A 17,620-nucleotide genomic window follows, 5' to 3' on the forward strand; every position below is an offset into this window, starting at 1 on the left:
CTAAGCAGACAACAAAAGAATGGTTTCTCACATGTTTTCAAAAATGTAACTACAAGAAAAAAAATATCCAATGAAGGAAGGTGCTCAGAAGGATAAATACTTAACAAAATAAGCAACACTATAAAATACAGTGCCCTTCATAAGTATTCATTGCAATTTTTGACTCCTTCACCATTCTGTTGTGTTACAACCTGTAACTGAAATGGATTTAACTTCAACATGGTAGATGTGAAAATTTATAATTTATGTTCTGGTAGGAAAGGAAAACATGCAAATTCCCTAGATGTTTAATTTTGTTGGGAGCAAAAATGGTACTGTATTATAACAATTCTTTGCCATAGTTTTTCACAACCACACAACTGCAGCCCACAACTTTGCGAGGTTTTCCTGCTGTGTAGATCTTGCAGAGACCTACCCATTCACCCAGCTTCTTGTTGTCATCAACCTTTATCAGGTTGATCTGATGTTCAGCACAAAAAATATTCAGTATTATTGATCCTATCATGGGTGGAATAAATACTTTTGCAAAGACAACAGAAAAGATGAATAAGAAATTCAGACTATTTTTTTCTGTGCCGTCTCTCTCTCTCTCTAGGACTTTTATATGATATATGAAATACATTATTTCTCTTAAGCAGACATCCCTTGCCACAGGGAAAGATGCCTTGAACATCTTGACAAAATGCAGGCTTATGACTACTAACACTGTCATTTTTTTCTTCTGTATGATTTTAAACATCTTTGAGAAGCCAGTGGAGCTTCAAAAGCTTACAACATGTATTTTGTTCATTTTGGTTGGCTCAATATAGGTATGTTTTGTGGATTTTGGATGTTATTGTACTTTGCTACATAGAATTGTAGAGTTGGAAGAGGCTGCAAGGGCCATCCAGTCCAACCCCCTGCCATGCAGGAAATCTAAATCAAAGCATCCCCGACAGATGGCCATCCAGCCTCTGCTTAAAGACCTCCAAGGAAGGAGATTCCACTACACTCTGAGGGAGTTTGTTCCACTGTCGAACAGCCCTTACTGTCAAGAAGTTCCTCCTAATGTTGAGGTGGAATCTCTTTTCCTGGAGCTTGCATCCATTGCTCCGGGTCCTAGTCTCTGGAGCAGCTGAAAACAAGCCAGCTCCCTCCTCAATATAACATCCTTCAAATATTTAAACAGGGCTATCATATCACCTCTTAACCTTCTCTTTTCCAGGCTAAACATCCCCAGCTACCACTGGCTATGGACATTTATAATTTATCTTCCAGTAGGAAAGGAAATGATGCAATTTTCTAGATGTTTAATTATGAAGGGAACAAAACTGTCTCTAATTACACACTCTAGAATGTCATTATTTCCCCAATAGATTTTGATCAAATTTCACAGGGTGTGGTGACAAGAGGAAGCTGGAATAAACCTCAAGCCAGGGACGTTGCCAAGGGGGGGGGGTCCTTGGGGTCCGGATCCCCCCCTTCCATTAGAAAAATGAATGTTGTGTGCTGCTGCACCACCGCACCCAAGCCCCATTATAATGGTGGCACTTAGTCTGGACCCTCCCTTCCTAAAATCCTGGCTAAGTCCCTGCTCAAGCAATACGATCTGCAGGGAGAGGTGGGCTATAAATAAAATTTATTATTATTATTATTATTATTATTATTATTATTATACAGGGAGGGAACAGAAAACAGCAAAATTTCACCCCAGACTTCCTAGAGGCCTTTAGGTTTTGAAGACGTGTGGGAGGTGTTGCCCCCCCTCCTAAAAAGGTTTGTTCCAAACGGCCTATGGACCTCTAAGTCCCCCCCATGTGCGCGCACACACACACACACACACACACACACACTATAAACACAGGGAGGCCATTTCTTCCAAATTCTGTAAAACCACCCAGAATAAACTATCTCATCAGGAGTAAATATTCCTGAGATAAAATTTAACAGTCCCAATATCGATAGGTAAATTTTCTCATCTCACAGGCAATCAGGGACCTTTTATATAAAGACAGGATTCCAAGAACACCAACATATGCAGCATACAAAGTCCTTTGCGTGAGAGCAACAACTTGAGGTTTGACAGCAAATGTCTGAATACTCAATATGAAAGGTTTGTGTCACTGGACAAATGTACCTCAGTTGAGATAGTATCTGTTATGGGTGGGATTCCCAAGCCTCTGTCTTGGATGTTGTTGTACTACAAATACCAGAATCTTTGACCACTAGCCATGTTGACTGAGACTTCTGGGAGCTGAAATCCAATAGCTTTGTGCAATTCAAGCTTAATGCATCTATTAAGTGGTTATATGTGTGTATTTGCATAGAAATACAATTCCAAAGACTTACAAATAACAGTTCTGGGAAGGAAGATCAGTATCCAGTTTGTATCCAGGCTTACATAAACTTGGCTGCCCCTGGGACGTTTCCCTCTTTAATTTCTAAAATACTAAAATAAGTCAATTAAATGAAAATCCTATAGAAGTAGTGGCGAGCTTTTGTCAGCCAAGTGCTTTGGCCCAGAACTCCCATCAGTCACATCACCATGGCCAATGTTAAGGGACTGTGAAAACTGTAGTGTAAAATATTTCGAAGGCCAAATGTACTCATGCCTCTTCCTAAGCATAAACTTTTCCCTGCCTGTTACTTAATTCCCTTGACCAAGGGCCTAATCCTGTACATGTGTTTGAACTGGCTTGCTTTGTATTGCAATACAGTACTGAAAACTATCTCTAGGTTTACTTTACAAAATTCAGTTTCTGTTAAAAGATTTTAATTAATAGATGTCTTCATTTAAAAAATGACCCATTTTAAATTACTACCTATTATGAAACTATTTTAACAACTTTTACACTCCCATAAGTGAATTTCTAAGGCTCAACAATCTTTCTAGGACAAAAATCTAGTTCCACAATAGTTCAATTTTTTCTCTGTTTAAACAATGTGCATGTCTGAAGGTACTAAGGGCTATTTTGGGTCACTTTGGAAGTATGCTATTTAAATGCTACATGTGTCCTAAGGGGCCTGAAGCCGTGCCAAAGCCACGCTCGAGTCCTAAGGACTAGAGCACAGCTTTGGCGCAGTTTCTGGCCTATTTAGATGTGTGTGTCATTTAAACAGCATACCTCCAAAGTGAGCTGAAGCAGCTTTATTTTGGCCTGTCTGTTTGGGCCCTAAGACACTTTAAATGTTTTACAATCTAGTAGTCTTGAAATGAAGTGGCCAACTGAAACGTTAGTTTCATGAAAGCAGTTGAATTCTGTTTAGATAACTGGGAGTTTCTACATTACTAGCAACCCACTACTATCAGAAAAGCAGCTTTCCAGATTGGTACTACAAACTAGTAGTTTTCGTCAACCTGATGGTAAAGCTAAAAAGACATAAAATCAAGTTGGTCAATGTCCTTTCTTTTTTGGTTTGTTTTAAAGAGGAAACAGTAAATGCATTTTACAAGTGGCAATGATTCTTCCCTGTTAACACTCAATAGAAAGTGCTATATATGTCTAGCTCCTAGATTCAAGTCAGGCACTCTCTCCCAATATAGCCTAACAACTTTTTCAAGTTGTAATGACTACTCTCTTTGCAACATCAGATCCAGATCGCTGTCAATTTGATGAGACAGCCTATAATTCTACTATTAAGAAAATGACTTTACTGTTTCTAAAACACTAACATATATACTGTAATAAGAAATGGGCACCAGAGCAATAATGCAATATTAGACAGGCAGCCTTTGGCTTAAAAATGACTCAACAAAAATGAAACATGCCTATTCAGTTATACCTGTACTTATTTAGGATAATACCTGTATGCTTCATATGGAATGATTGACTATCACTCAGCACTGTTTGTTCTGCAAACTCAATATGGAGAAGGCTGGGAGCCTAGTTTGACTTGCTTGTTATCTTTCAGCTACACAACACCTTTGCATATGGGATTACATAGGTTTATGCAAGAAGAAGAATTTGGCAAGCTAACATGTGCCACATGATAACAAGGAACAAGAGGGATTAACTCCCAAGAGTACAGACAGAACACACATAAGCACATTTGCTGAACTTGATTTTAGATTGCAACAGGGTTGTAATGAAGAAACCCATGCACTGTCATAGGGCTTGCTTGCCCCTCCCTTCCATCTCCACTTTTTAGGATATTCCTACTTAATCTTAAAGAATTACTGTACTCTTTTCTAAAATATAAGGACACTGTTGAGAAAGGGAGGGGGAGGGAGAATACAGAAATATGGAATATTCTACTATAATGTAGCTACAGATTAAAAGAATTTGTCCCAGAGAATTTACAATCCTACCTAAGAAACAAGTGTCAAATGGTACTTGGTGCATAGTCTTGATTATAAATTCTCTGGGACAGAGGACTGTTTTGGACCGTAATGCTGAACATCTGACAATTTGTCACACTCACACAGGCTGATGGGAACTGTAGTCAAGAACATCTGGAAGAGCCCAAATTGGGCAATGCTACTTTAGACCTTCATAACAGTAGCATTCCTAGTTCCAGATCCCATAACTACTAATATGGGAATCTGTGTCTTTAGTCCAGTGGTCCCCAAACTGTGCCCTTTAAGAGATTTTGGACTTCAGCTCCCAAAATCCCAGACTATTGGCCAACATGGCTGAGGACTAAAGAAACAGATTCCCATATTAGTAATTATGGGATCTGGAACTAGGAATGCTACCGTTATGAGGGTCTAAAGTAGCATTGCCCAATTTGGGCCCTTACAAATCTTTTTTGACTACAGTTCCCATCAGCCTGTGTGCAAGATCACTGCCAATCCATTTTGGCAGTTAGCTTACAGATTTAAGTGAGTACATACATTCCTAAAAGCTGCTCCTCCCACAGAACCAAAAATTCCTCAGAACAAAGTTGACCGTTATTTATTCTCCTTTTTTCTAAGCAAATACTTCATATATCTACATGTCAATACAATGGCCCAGTATTAATCAGGAACAAGTTTAATGGGGTCAGGGAAGTAGGAAGTGACTTATCAGTTCATATCAACACAACCAAACTACAAAAAGTTAAAAAGGCAAGCCAGTCTGGATTAGTAGCCAGAGTGTCAGAGCAGGCTTGGAAAAACTGAGGTTCAAATTTCCATTCTGCTATGAAACCCAGTGGGTGTCCTTGGGATAATCACTCTTTCAGCTTTGTTTCTCTCTTAGGGGTGTTGTGAGGATAATGGGAAGGAAGAACCATTTCCTTTAAGTTGATGGCCTTAAAAGAAGTTGAAGTATGAATATATTAAATAGAACAACATTCATAGGCTTTTCTGTAGGCAGGCAGCCTTACTGTTAAAACACAATAGTGCATATAACTTTCACATAGCACAAGAAAGAGCACACACTAAATGATAAATAAATAAAACAAAAAACAACAACCAGATTAGAATCTGGTGCCTTTAAGGTATTTAAGCACAAAGTATGATAACTAATGGTAGGTTCCAATTAAAACATAGCTCCTTAAGGTTGCCATACTTTGGAAATGACATAAGGGCACACAACTAAAAGCACCAGATCCTGTCTGATCTTGGAAGCTAAGTAAGATCAGCCCTGGCTAGTGCTTGGTGAGAGACCACCAAAGCATACCAGGTGCTGTAGGCTGTATTTCAGAGGAAGGAACTGGTATTTCTTGGCTATGAAAATGCTGTGAAATTCATGGAGTCACGCTAAGTTGACAGGCAACACAGAGTCATTCTAAGTCGACAGCCAACCTACATACATAAATACACACACACTATAAAACAACCTTTATCTTGATGTTAGCCATGGGGACAGAACTGAATCTCCTGGTGAAGTGTAATTTATTGGTTTCACACAGAAGCCTTTCCTCTGAAATTCCCTTGTTAAACAATGTCCACTTTAAGATTATAGTGTCCAGGAAGGCTGTAAGGTTCATCCATTGATTTCTCAATATGCAAGTGAATGGCCACTTGGTACTATGGATGACATTATCAAGTTAATGTGAGTGCAACTAAAACACCAGCCTCTATTTCTATTATAATGCTTGTGCAGTTTAAATTGTATGAGTATAATATTCTTAAGACTGGGACCCACAGTTCTGCTTAGGTTGAAACAGATGTTTGCTCTATCCCAAATGTGTAATTTTCCCCTTGAAGAGAACACAACCACACTACAGTATGTCAGAAATCTGCTCCTTAATCTCTCCTTTTTTTTTTTTTTAAGAAAACAGTTTGCCATAAAGCTTATAAGGGATAAGTGTTGCAGTTCAAATTGGGAAAGAAAAAGTCCTCTAAAGTTCACTTGACCTGGTATGAAGTTACCTTCATAGTTTGTTTTTTTAAATCACAGAGTGATCACATCACAATTATGTGCAGATTTTGGATTTTTAAAATTTGCCCCACTTCCGATTCCACAGCAATGTAAGACCATGTTTGCCAGTTACAAGTCTGGATCCAGTTGGCTGCAAACAACTGTTGAAATGTATACCTCTTGATCTGCAGAAATTCAATTGGACAAGAGAAGGCAAATGGCAAATCAAGCTACTGACGCTCACTGCCACACAGCTGCTCCTCTATGTCCCTCTTTTGTTTCCAAATAAACAAGTGAGAGGGTGTAGTAAAAGAGGAAGCAAGAACTGGTCTCTTGACTTTCAGTTTACACAGATGTAATCCTTAGCCTGCAGGAGTGGAGTGCACCCTTTGCTTTCACCTAACTTAATGGCTCCCCTTCACCCACGCAGATAAAAATAAACTTGCTGCTCTTGAGGAAACACTGAACCCCTCCTATTGCTATAAAGGTCACTAGCCCAGCTTTCACCACTGGGAATGGGACTGGGCATGCACAGTGTCTCTGCCCAATACACACATAGCATACTAGTACCTCCCACTTAATTCTTCATAACAAGACGTGTTGTGATAATAAAATACAGTCAGCCCTTCTTATACACGGATTTTTTATACACGGATTCAAGCATCCACGGTTTGAAAATGTTCAAAAAAGGTATACATTTCAAATATCAAACCTTGATTTTCCATTTTTTAAAAGGGACACCATTTTGCTATGTCATGATATGTAATGGGACTTGAGCATACACAAATTTTGTTATACATGGGGGATCTTGAAACCAAACCCCAGCATACAACAAGGGTCCACTGCATAAGGATAGTTGGTCACATTCCTCAAAGGTAATTGAATATGCAATATTCTAGGGAGGGCTGGATATTAAGCCTTTAGACCGGGTGGGGATGCAGATCATGTTTCTCTATACTGAAGATGTGAAACAGAGGTTGTAAACTATTTTGCTTTCCAACTACAGTATGCGTACTCTTAACTCTAGCCTGACAAAGAGAATAATGGTCCCTTGCCCCACAACTAGTTCTGTCTCATACACTAGTGGTTTGAGTGCTGGACTAGGATTCTGGAGACCAGGGTTTGAATCCCAGGTCAGCCATGAAACGGTGGCCTTAGGCAAGTCACATTCTCTCAGCCTCAGAGGATGGCAATGGCAAACTCCCTCTGAACAAACCTTGCCAAGAACACTCCATGACAGGTTTGCCTTAGTCACCACGAAAGGACTTGAAGGCATACAACAAGAACAAAATGCCTTAAAGAGAGGTGGAGGCTGCAAAATGAGGACAATTAATTTTGTCTTTTCCTTGCAACTTCAGCAACAAGGATCACTGTAGAGAAGAATGACAAGAAGCATTTCCAATCCACTTCATCTAAACCAGGGGAACTTCCTGGTCTTGCACTTCCTGCTAGGTTCCCTCCCTCTTCTCCCCCCCCAATAAAATTATAATTAAATCATAAAAGAAACCCAGGTGAACCTCCCTCCCCCTATACCCAATTAATTCCAGCTTTCTTCCTCGGTCCTGATTTTCTTCTTACCAATAACAGATCACTTTCTTTCACAATAATATGATTAATGGATGGGGGTGGAAATAAATAAGCTGAAGAACCTTCCCCACCAAGAGGAAAAGAAAGGGAAAGGGGAGAGATGAAGCCACAGGCCTGAGGGACAAATTAAGGTCATGCAAGGAGTGCAAGAGCAGCCCAACCACATTTTTTAAATGAGCAAGCAAAGGCTAACATTACAATCATTTACTGGCATGAAAATACAGTGTGTGTATGTTTTTTGGGGGTATGTACGTATGTGTGTACACACACAAAAGCATGGAGCAGGGAAAGCCTTTGCTATTTTATTTTCGTGATTCTATTAAAGCCTGGGGAATCTGCTCAGTGAAATGAATGGAGGGGATCTTGCATGATTGCAAAAGGGAAGAGGAAGGACGCGTGCAAAAATGCACATGCGGTCTGGTGGGAAAGAAAAAGAAAGGGGGGAGATTTGCAAAGAAATCTGTATGGTCAGAGAAGATGAGGCTGGGCTTTAGGAAATCTGCATAAATGAAGGGGAGGAGCTGCAAGGTTGGAAAAGGATTAAGGTTAAAAATAAACAATAATTAAAAATGGAAAATAGGAACATGCAGCCTGAGGTAGTGGTGCGGAACGATTCCTATTGAAAGGGGTCAGTGGGCGGGCTAAGTCTCTAATGCTACTGTTTTCCCCACATTTTGGGGGGTAAGGGGTTGCAAGCTGGGTACACCAGATGTCCTCTTTTTCCAGAAAGAGTCCTACATTTGTTTCTGTCCAGGAAGAATTCCAAAATCTTCTTCATTCTGATCATTACTACGAAGCATGCGTTTACAGGACTCTTTTTAAGCCTTTTCTTTGGTCATGTCCTCCACTGGCCTGGAAGGTCCTCCATTTTGTGGTGCCTCATCCTCCCTTGCGGTGAGGACATCTGGTCACCCTGCGCAAGAGGAATTCCAAAATGTCATCCACTCTGAGCATGACTCAGATGCATGCAATTCTATTATTTATAGGAGTGTTGAGGAGGGTTAAAATCTTTGGTCTGGTCATGCCCTACATTTTCTGGAAGGTCCTCCTCCTCCTCTGTGGTGATGAGGACCCCGGGTTGGAAGAGGGCAGGAGAGGGGCAGCTCAGGGCCAAGGCCTCTCCAGGGCAGAGAGAAACAGCAATGCCTAGAGCAGCCCTTCTCTCATTTTTGGAGGAAGGAAGAGGAACAAGGGGTGAGGGAAATAGCAATATCCAGGGAAGCTTTTCCATTATTTTGGAGAGGAGGGGAAGGAAAACAGCAATGCCTAGGGAAGCTCTTCCCTCATCTTAAGAGGAAGAAAGGGGAGTAGGGGGTGAGGGAAATAGCAATGCCTGGGGGAGGCTCTTCCCTCATTCTGGTGAAGGAGGAAGAAGGTAGGGGTTCAGGAGGGGAGGGAAACAGCAATGTCCAGGGAAGCTCTTCTTTCATTTTGGAGGATGAGTTAAAAAACAGGAATGCCAAGGAAGCTTTCCCCTCATTTGGAAGGAAGGAGAGAGAGAGAGAGCAGGAGATGAGGGAAATAGCAGTGGCCAAAGGAGGTCTTCTCTGATTTTGGAGAAGGAAGGAAGGGGGGTGAGGAGAAATAGCAATGTTCAGAAAAGCTCCTCTCATTTTGGGGGAGGAGGAAGGAAGGGCCTGGGGGGCGGCGAGGAAAACAGCAATGGCCAAAAGCTCCCTTTTCTCCTTTTGAGGATGAGGGAGGGAGGGAAAGGAAAGGGGGAAAGAGAAATAGTAATGCCCAAGGAAGCTCTTCCCTCGATTTGGAGGAAGGGAGGGAGGACCTGGAGGGGGGTGTGAGGGAAACAGCAATGCTTCTCTCCTTTTGGAGGAGGAGGAAGGGCCTGGGGAGAGGAAGGATAGGTGAGAGAAACAGCAATTCTCAGGGAAGCTCTTCCCTCATTTTGGAGAAGAAGGAATATCAATGCTCAAGGGCCCTCTTCCCTCATTTTGGAGAAGGAAGAGAAAGGATGGGAAGGGGAAGAGGAAAGAGAAACAGGCAACCTCTTCCCTCATTTTGATGGAAGGACGAGAGAGAAGAGGGTGAGGGGAAACAGCAGTGACCAAAGGAGGTGTCCCTTCAATTTGGAGGCAGGGAAAGAGCAATAGTGCAATACCCATAAGAGCTCTTCCCTCATTTTGAAGGGAGGGGAAGTAGCAATACCCAAAGGAGGTCTTCCCTCATTTTGGAGGAGGAGGAAGGGGGGGAGGAGAGAAACAGCAATTCCCAGGGAAGCTCTTCCCTCATTTTGGAGGAAGAAGAAGGGGGGGAGGAGAGAAACATCAATGCCAGGAAAGAAGAACAGCAATGAGGGAAGGGAAAGAGAAATAGCAGTGCCCAAAGGAGGTCTTCCTTCAGTTTGGAGGAGGAAGAGGGGAAGGAAGGAAGGAAGGGCCTCAGGAGCGAGGGAAACAGCAATGCCCAAAGGCGCCCTTCCCTCCTTCTGGAGGCGAAGGCAGGGACTGGGCTCAGCGGGGGCCAGAAGAGAGCCTCTCCCTCCTTGTGGCGGAGGCGGGGGTCCAGGGGGGCTGCTCCTGACCTGTGGCGCCGAGGGAGAGGTCGAGGGTGCGGAGTCGCGCGGCTGCCATAGTGCGGGAGAGCCCTCTGCCATGCCTGGTGGAGCGGAGCGGCCGGGGACACTGCGCTGCCAGGGACCTCGCTGCTGGGCTCGGAGCGCGAGGGGGCCTCTGCCTCTCTCTGCGTGTGTGTGTGCCTGAGAGAGAGAGAGAGAGAGTGTGTGTGTGAGTGTGCAAGGGCGAGCGTGAGAGTGTGTGTTGCGCACGCGAGGTGGAGGTGGAGGAGGAGGAGGAGGAGGCCGGGGCTGCCACTGCTGCCGCCGAAGTGGGAGAGCCCTGACCCAGAGGAGGGGCCTTGGAGGGAACAGCCCCCCTCGGGCCTTGCAGGCGCAGGGAAGCCTCCCTCGAGTGGAGCCTGTCGTTGTTGTTGTTGTTCAGGGTGACCACACACACCGCGTCCTCCTTTCCCAGGACCCTTCCTCCGTTCTCAGCATGACTAAGGCTGCATCCTCCTCACTGCATTAATAACAATAACCCAGCCTGGGAATCCTGGGAATTGTAGTTTCTTGGGGCACCAGAGCTTCCCTTCTAACAGAGGAGGAGGCTAAACTTGCTAAGATTGTTGGAATGCTTTAAAATAGTCTGGTTGTCATTTTGTTGTTAGGAATTTTACTTGTTGTGTTGGTGGGAGGGATGATGGTTTTGTTTTATATTGTTATGCTGTTGTATATTTTATTGTGTCAGCTGCCTTGATCCTAACAGAGAGGGGGATACAAATAACATTTCATTCTTTTTTAATTTATATATGTCTCACAGAACTACAGTTCCCAGAATCCCATAGCACTGAGCCAGGGCGGGTAAGGATTATTATTTTTTAATTAAAATATTTATTAATTAAAAAAAGATGCAGCCTAAATTGAGGATGTTGTATTTTGGCCACATCATGAGGAGGAACGAAAAATTAGAAAAGCCAATAACCATAGAAAAGGTGGAGGCCAGCAGAAAGAGAGGGAGACCGCATGCCAGATGGATGGACTCAGTCGGAGGTCACGGCCTGAGCTTGCAGGACTTCAGCCAGTGATGGCAAACCTATGGCATGCGCGTGCCAGAGGTAGCACTCAGGGCCCTCTCTCTGGGCACATGTGTTGTCACCCCAGCACAGAGTTTTCCAGAGTTTGTTATTAGAAAGCCAGAGGGACATGGCACTTTGCAATAACATTTTGTTACATTTTGGGCACTCGGACTCTAAAAGGTTCACCATCACTGATTAAGCAGAGGATAGGAGGTTGCCATGAATTAGAGTTGACTCAAGGGCAGTTAACAACAACTTTGCTGACAGTAGTCATTTTGCTAGTTTAGTTATTTTGCCTTCTAGTATGAGTTATGGCTTGACTTCCTCGCAGATCCATGTAAAGCATCTAGGCATGCTGGATGCTCTTGTCAGCACTCCTTTCTTTATGATCTATCTTGACTGATCCTTGCTGCCCCGGTACCCATCCTTTCCCAACAACCCTATCCCCACCCTCTGCTCCTCACCACCAACTCCCTTGCTCCTTTCACTTTGTGGCTGAGACCCAGACAAGCCAGCAGACAAACTGAGCTGCTCCTGTTTTGTTTTCTTTGCAGATGGCTTCACCATGGGAGCAGCAGAAGCCTGGGTCTAAACCAAACGAGTTAGCCAAGCCAGGTAAAGCTGGCTGCTGCTGCTGCTTATCAATGGAAGGCAGGTCTTGGTTTAAAACAAAACAAAACCAAGGCAAAACAAGACTGGACAAAGCAGCAGGGGATGAATTCAAAGACATAAGTCTGGGGAAGCAGAGTGCAAAGGGGTCTTGTAGCACCTTTGAGGCTAACTGAAAGAAAGAAGTAGGTAGCATAAGCTTTCCTCCATCATGTCTGACTCCGTGAGGTGCAGTCTCAGCTGGACTAGTAGGAAATAACCACACAGTCTTGATTCAAGATATTGAACTTATACGTAACTTTATTAGAACCCAAACAAAAATAAACTTGAGTGCTCAAGGATGCCAGAACAGGGACACAGATGTACAGTGGGTACAGGCTTTTATACAGTTTGGTCTCAGCACAGTTCCTTCCTGTCCAGTCAGCAGTTGACAACACACACTAGTGTTTCAAAGTCTGCCACCAACTGCATTAGGTGGAGGCCGGCACGGTTACACCACTCTATTGCCTTTTATGGTCAGAGCCCACAAGGCGGGTTTCAGGACTCTCCACACATAACTACTACCAGAGTAGCTGTGGCCTAGTCTACTCGCACCTCAACCACAGTCTACCATTGCCGATGTTTCTGAGGAAATAGACTCAAGTCTACAAAAGCCCATGCTACCAGCTTCTTTGTTTCAGATACAGTGGTCCTTCCATATTCACTGGGGTTAGGGGTGAAGGGCCCCATGAATGTGGAAAAACTGCAAATAAAAAACCCCCACTATTCTTTTTACCTAAGAGAACACTTATCTAGGGCTCCCCAGATCCTTCGGTGCAACTCTATGCAACATTTGCCAGAAGTTGATCATAGATTCATACTGGAGGACTGACAAATGCCTGGAGAAGTGTTTTCTCTAGGAACCTCTAGGTTCTCCAGCACAACTCTATGTTCAACTTCTGGTAGAGTAGCGCTGGAGGACCTAGAGATTTCTAGAGATAACATATTAATCAAAACCACAAATAATCAAATCCGCAGAAGTCAAAGGCGCATATGTGGAGGGCCAACTGTAGTCTCGGGTGCTACAAGATCCCTATGCAGCAGAGGGTGAGGTTGCTGCTGCAAAAACAAGAATATGCCACCACTAATGTAAAAGGGATGTTAGCTTTTTCAGATACACAGGATTCTTCATCAGATTCAGAGGCAGGAGCAGGAAATATCATTTTTCAGGTTGTTAAGAGCCGGTGCCAGTGTGGTGTAGTTTAAGCATTGGGCTAGGACTCTATAGCTGATTGCCATCTACACTGCAGAATTAATGCACAGTTTGACACTGCCTTAACTGCCCTGTCTCAATGCTATGGAATTCTGAGGTTTGTAGTTTTGTGAGATATTTAGCCTTCTCTGTTACAGAGCCCCAGGGCTACAACAAAGTACAAATCCCATGAGTCCACAGAATGGAGCCATTAGTTAAAGCAGTGTCAAACTGCACTATTTCTGTAGTGCAGTGGCAACTGCTGCCTTCCTAGCACTGCAAAGTGGGAAAGGAGAGAGGCAGCTTGGGGGTGTTAGGCAGTTGGCAGGCTTAGTGAATTATAGGTTGTGGAGTCCTGCCCTAAACACCAAACTGATGCTGCAATCTTACACAATGAGAAACCAAAACTGTTTAAGGTATAATAATTTTTTAATTCACCTAACACCAGAGTTAGTGTACATAAGGCCTGGATCTTTCACTGCTAACATACCAGAGATTGATTTTGACACTAGGGCAGGGATCAGTTGTAAAACAAACACAATAAAAGAGCACTGATAAGAATATCCAGCTGGCTCAGATGCTCTGTCCTTTATATTCATGGCAGTGTAGAGATGGCAATTGCAGATTTGCAGCCAATACACCTAGTTACAGCACAATAAACATATCTTAACTGGATATAGTTGAAGAAATCAAGACAACAAGACTTGGAAAAGTATGTATGAAGATGCGAGATTAAACATCAGTCAGGATGTTCATTTCCAGTTTCAATGCAAGATTGTAGAAGCAGACCTGCTTCTTGGATTGTAGCATAGAGTTCCCAGCATTTTTCACCCTTAACAATGGTGGCTAGGGCTGATGGGAGGAGATACATTCAGGCAACACCTGTAGGGCCTCATGATTTCTACATGTGTGCTAGATAGATCTCACGTTCTAAGCAAATCCCACTAAGTATTGGATAGGACTGCAGTCTTTAGAAATTTTTGCAATACTTGCTCAACCTGCTCCATATAACAAGCAGGATGGATTTAAGTCTGTCTGAAAAGAAGTGGGGCAACATCCCATCATATCCAGATTATCTCTGAACTACAACCTTTATACGTGGATGAAGACTAGTTAGTTAAGATAATCATTAACAAAATAAAATAATTGGATGCATGCACCATGTGTATATACAATCAAATGAACATTTCTATTTTACTATCTGTGTAGGGATACTAAATTGTCAATGAGGGTACAGTACCGCACATATACTCAGGAACTGAGGTGGAGTACATACACACCCATTCTTGGAAGAGGTATCTGTTTAGCAAACATTGATTTCTTCCCCTGAAGCCAGTGCCATGAGAGTTTTCAATAATTAGTACTTCTGTGATTTAGCTGCAGTGGAAATAAATAAGCATACATCTATTAACTTTTATGGTGCTGGGCTAAACCCAAGACAACTTGATTTTACAGGCACAGAAATATTAAAGCAACCCTAATAAATATTTTTACAACTAGCAAGTTTCTAAAAGAAGACAAGGCTCCTGTAAGATTTGTCATGTAGCTTCGTTCATTCATGTTTAAGACACTCTATATAGCACACTTTTAGACATGGGCAGTAGTGAATAATGCATATTGGCATGCAGAATGCATGTAATAAAAACATTTATTCCCTTACAGATGCACCTGGCATCTATGGGCAAATGCTAGGACTCCAGCCCTTCTGATATTTTTGACTTATCTCCCAGAATCCTCAGTCAGGTTTCTTGCGATGGCTTACCATAGTTGAAGAAGGGAAACAGTCTTTAGGAGATTCCTCCAGAGGCATTTCCCTTCATATTATTTTCATGGCCAAACTGATGTTAATTATTTATAGTTAACTAGTAAACGTGTGTGTGTGTTTTTTAAAAAAGTTTATCCTCCTTGCCTCAAGATATCACTGTATTGTTGCTTTTTGACAACTTTAGTAACCATGCAGTTTGTTAGTGAGCTATCCTGTGATGGGGTTTGGTGTCAAAAATGAGGGTATGCATGTATAACTTTTGTCATCGTTCACCAAAATATTAGGAAGGCTTTTATTTTTTAAGATATTTGTAGTGTGCCATCCACGTAAGCAAAAGCCAAAATGGTTGAGTGTTAGACTTGGACTCTGGGAGACCAGGGTTCAAATCCCTGCTGAGTACCCTTAAGCAAGTCACACTCTCAACCTCAAAGGAAGGCAGTGGCAAACCCCCTCTGAACAAATCTTTCCAAGGAAACCCCATGATATCATTCCCACAAGTTAGAAACAATTGGAGGCCCTTAACAACAACATCCACATAAACACATCATAGGACAATTCACAATAAAAACACAATTATATAGCAGAATACCATGACAAACCTCCTCTAAAGAAATCCTGCCAAGAAAACCCCATGATAAGTTTGCCTTAGGGTCTCCGTAAGTCAGAAACGACTTGAAAGCACACAACAACAACAAACATAATAAAATACTATGAAACAAACACTTTTTAAAATGGGAAACACTTTACATTAATCACGCTACATAATAAATCCTACATTTTCCTGTGATAATTTCATATTGAATATGACAGCTATTTGCATTTCAAAGTGAACAAAGGCCAAGATACAAAGAACTACACAGATAGTTCTGTATGCACAAAGATGCTTTGAATTATTTTTCAAAGCACCAGATTTCATGGGAAATAGTTTTGAAAAATTAAGAAATTTTAAAAGGCAAAACAACCCAACTGGCAGGGTATGTGCAAGTCCTCACACATCTGTTTACATAATGCAACTCTAAGGTGAAGTTACATTAATAGATTATCCTTTTTGCTAGACACATATTTCACAATATGAATAGGTATAAAATACAAGTTGCCAAAACACTCCACCCAACCTTTCCCAACTAGAAGTGTTTATAGCAAACTTAAACTCAAGTCCAGTACATCCAGAGGGGACCTGGTAAGGGAGGCTAGTCTAAACTAATGACAAAAGCTAAGTGAAACAGCCATTGACAAATGGGAATGAACTTAAGAAAGAGGTGCATACTTAATTTAATACAGGAAACAACAGCACTGAGGAATATGCAGCTTTGCATGCTTTCTTTGTTCTTGTTCATAGCAATTGCAAGTACATTTCTATACTGCTTATCACTGCACTTAAGCACTCCCTAAGCGGTTTACAAAGTGTAAGTTTGTTCATCTTTCCTATATGCTGTTATGTCAGAAGGGAAAAATACAGGAGCTGTTTCTTTACTTGTCTGTTTAAGTTTAATTTAAAAAAAAACTGAGAATGCTACAGCCCTACACCTTATACCTGCTTAGATGTGACCAAGCAGAGATTCCAAACAAGATAGGCTAATAGGTCTTGCAGATGCTGGATAAATATACTTGATAAGCTTTCTTTACAGACATTCCTTGGGCCAGGTCTTTGTGAACTGGCAGAAGTGCATTATTTCAGTAAAGCTTCACTGAACGTTGCTGTATTCTCAGTCATCATGCCAGAAACCTTTACAAGTTTGTACATGCTGTCAGTGCAAAAGCTATTTTCTCTTAAAAGGCTGTAACCTTTTCTTTAATGTCAGGAGGGAAGTCTGCAGGCCATACATGTCTCTTGGGTATTATATGTGTAGGTGGGAAGCCCCATCTACTTCTCCCCAACACCCAAGGTGGTCAGACAGGTGACAAGAAGACTACTGTTGTCATTTCTGTGGGTAGGATGGGCAGAGTGTTCCAAGTTATGAGTTACAAGTAATCTTGTTACATGTTACATATTTGGGTAAATGAGAACATAATGAAGTCACATTTCAAAAGTAATGTAGAACAAAGACACATCAGTAGTGGTGCAATTGGCGGGGACAAGCTATTTTGTTGATGTAATGAGCAATGTTTTTCTAGTTAGTTTTTAATTGTTGCTTTAGGCCTTTTAAAAAGCCTATTGATAGGAATTTTTCAAGCTGTATGCCACTATTTTTTCATTTGTAAGTTTTTGGGGACCAAAAAATAATGAAAATTGGCAAACAAAACTCATTAAGTAGCACAAAGGGTATGCAGCTTATTTTTAAACATTGTACTGAGTAATTAAAAATTTAAAAGGAATTACTTTTCAGGTGATATAAAGAGTAATGGGAATAAATTAACTTTCCACACTCCTAAACTCTTTGAGACCAGTTTTTCCAATGCTAAAAACAGAAAGGAAACAGCATTCCCAGTGGGGTTGCTGTGCTCCTAATGCTGCTAATATTGCTGTTTATCCATCACCAGCTGCAGCAAAGAATCAGTGCAGGGTTTTTTTTTTAATCTATCCATCCATCCATCCATCCATCCATCCATCCATCCATCCATCCATCCATCCAT

General features: G+C 41.9%; 1 protein-coding gene across 3 annotated transcripts in view; it reads right to left on the reverse strand.

The window, feature by feature from the left end:
• Positions 1–17,620, reverse strand: part of SMS (spermine synthase) — a 54,979-nt gene that overhangs the window by 27,410 nt on the left and 9,949 nt on the right. Inside the window, exon 1 of one of the 3 annotated variants that reach the window (XM_042459967.1) lies at positions 10,393–10,601. The exons of 1 other annotated variant lie outside the window; for it this stretch is intronic. In XM_042459967.1, the coding sequence (XP_042315901.1) occupies positions 10,393–10,441 (49 nt within the window). In that variant the 5' untranslated portion in view covers positions 10,442–10,601. Of the gene's footprint in view, positions 1–8,591; positions 9,497–10,392; positions 10,602–17,620 lie in introns of those variants that run through there. One more of the 3 variants, XM_042459968.1, reaches the window with a different exon arrangement.

The sequence above is a fragment of the Sceloporus undulatus genome, chromosome 3 (genome assembly GCF_019175285.1).
Source record: "Sceloporus undulatus isolate JIND9_A2432 ecotype Alabama chromosome 3, SceUnd_v1.1, whole genome shotgun sequence".
In the NCBI taxonomy this organism is placed as follows: domain Eukaryota; kingdom Metazoa; phylum Chordata; class Lepidosauria; order Squamata; family Phrynosomatidae; genus Sceloporus; species Sceloporus undulatus.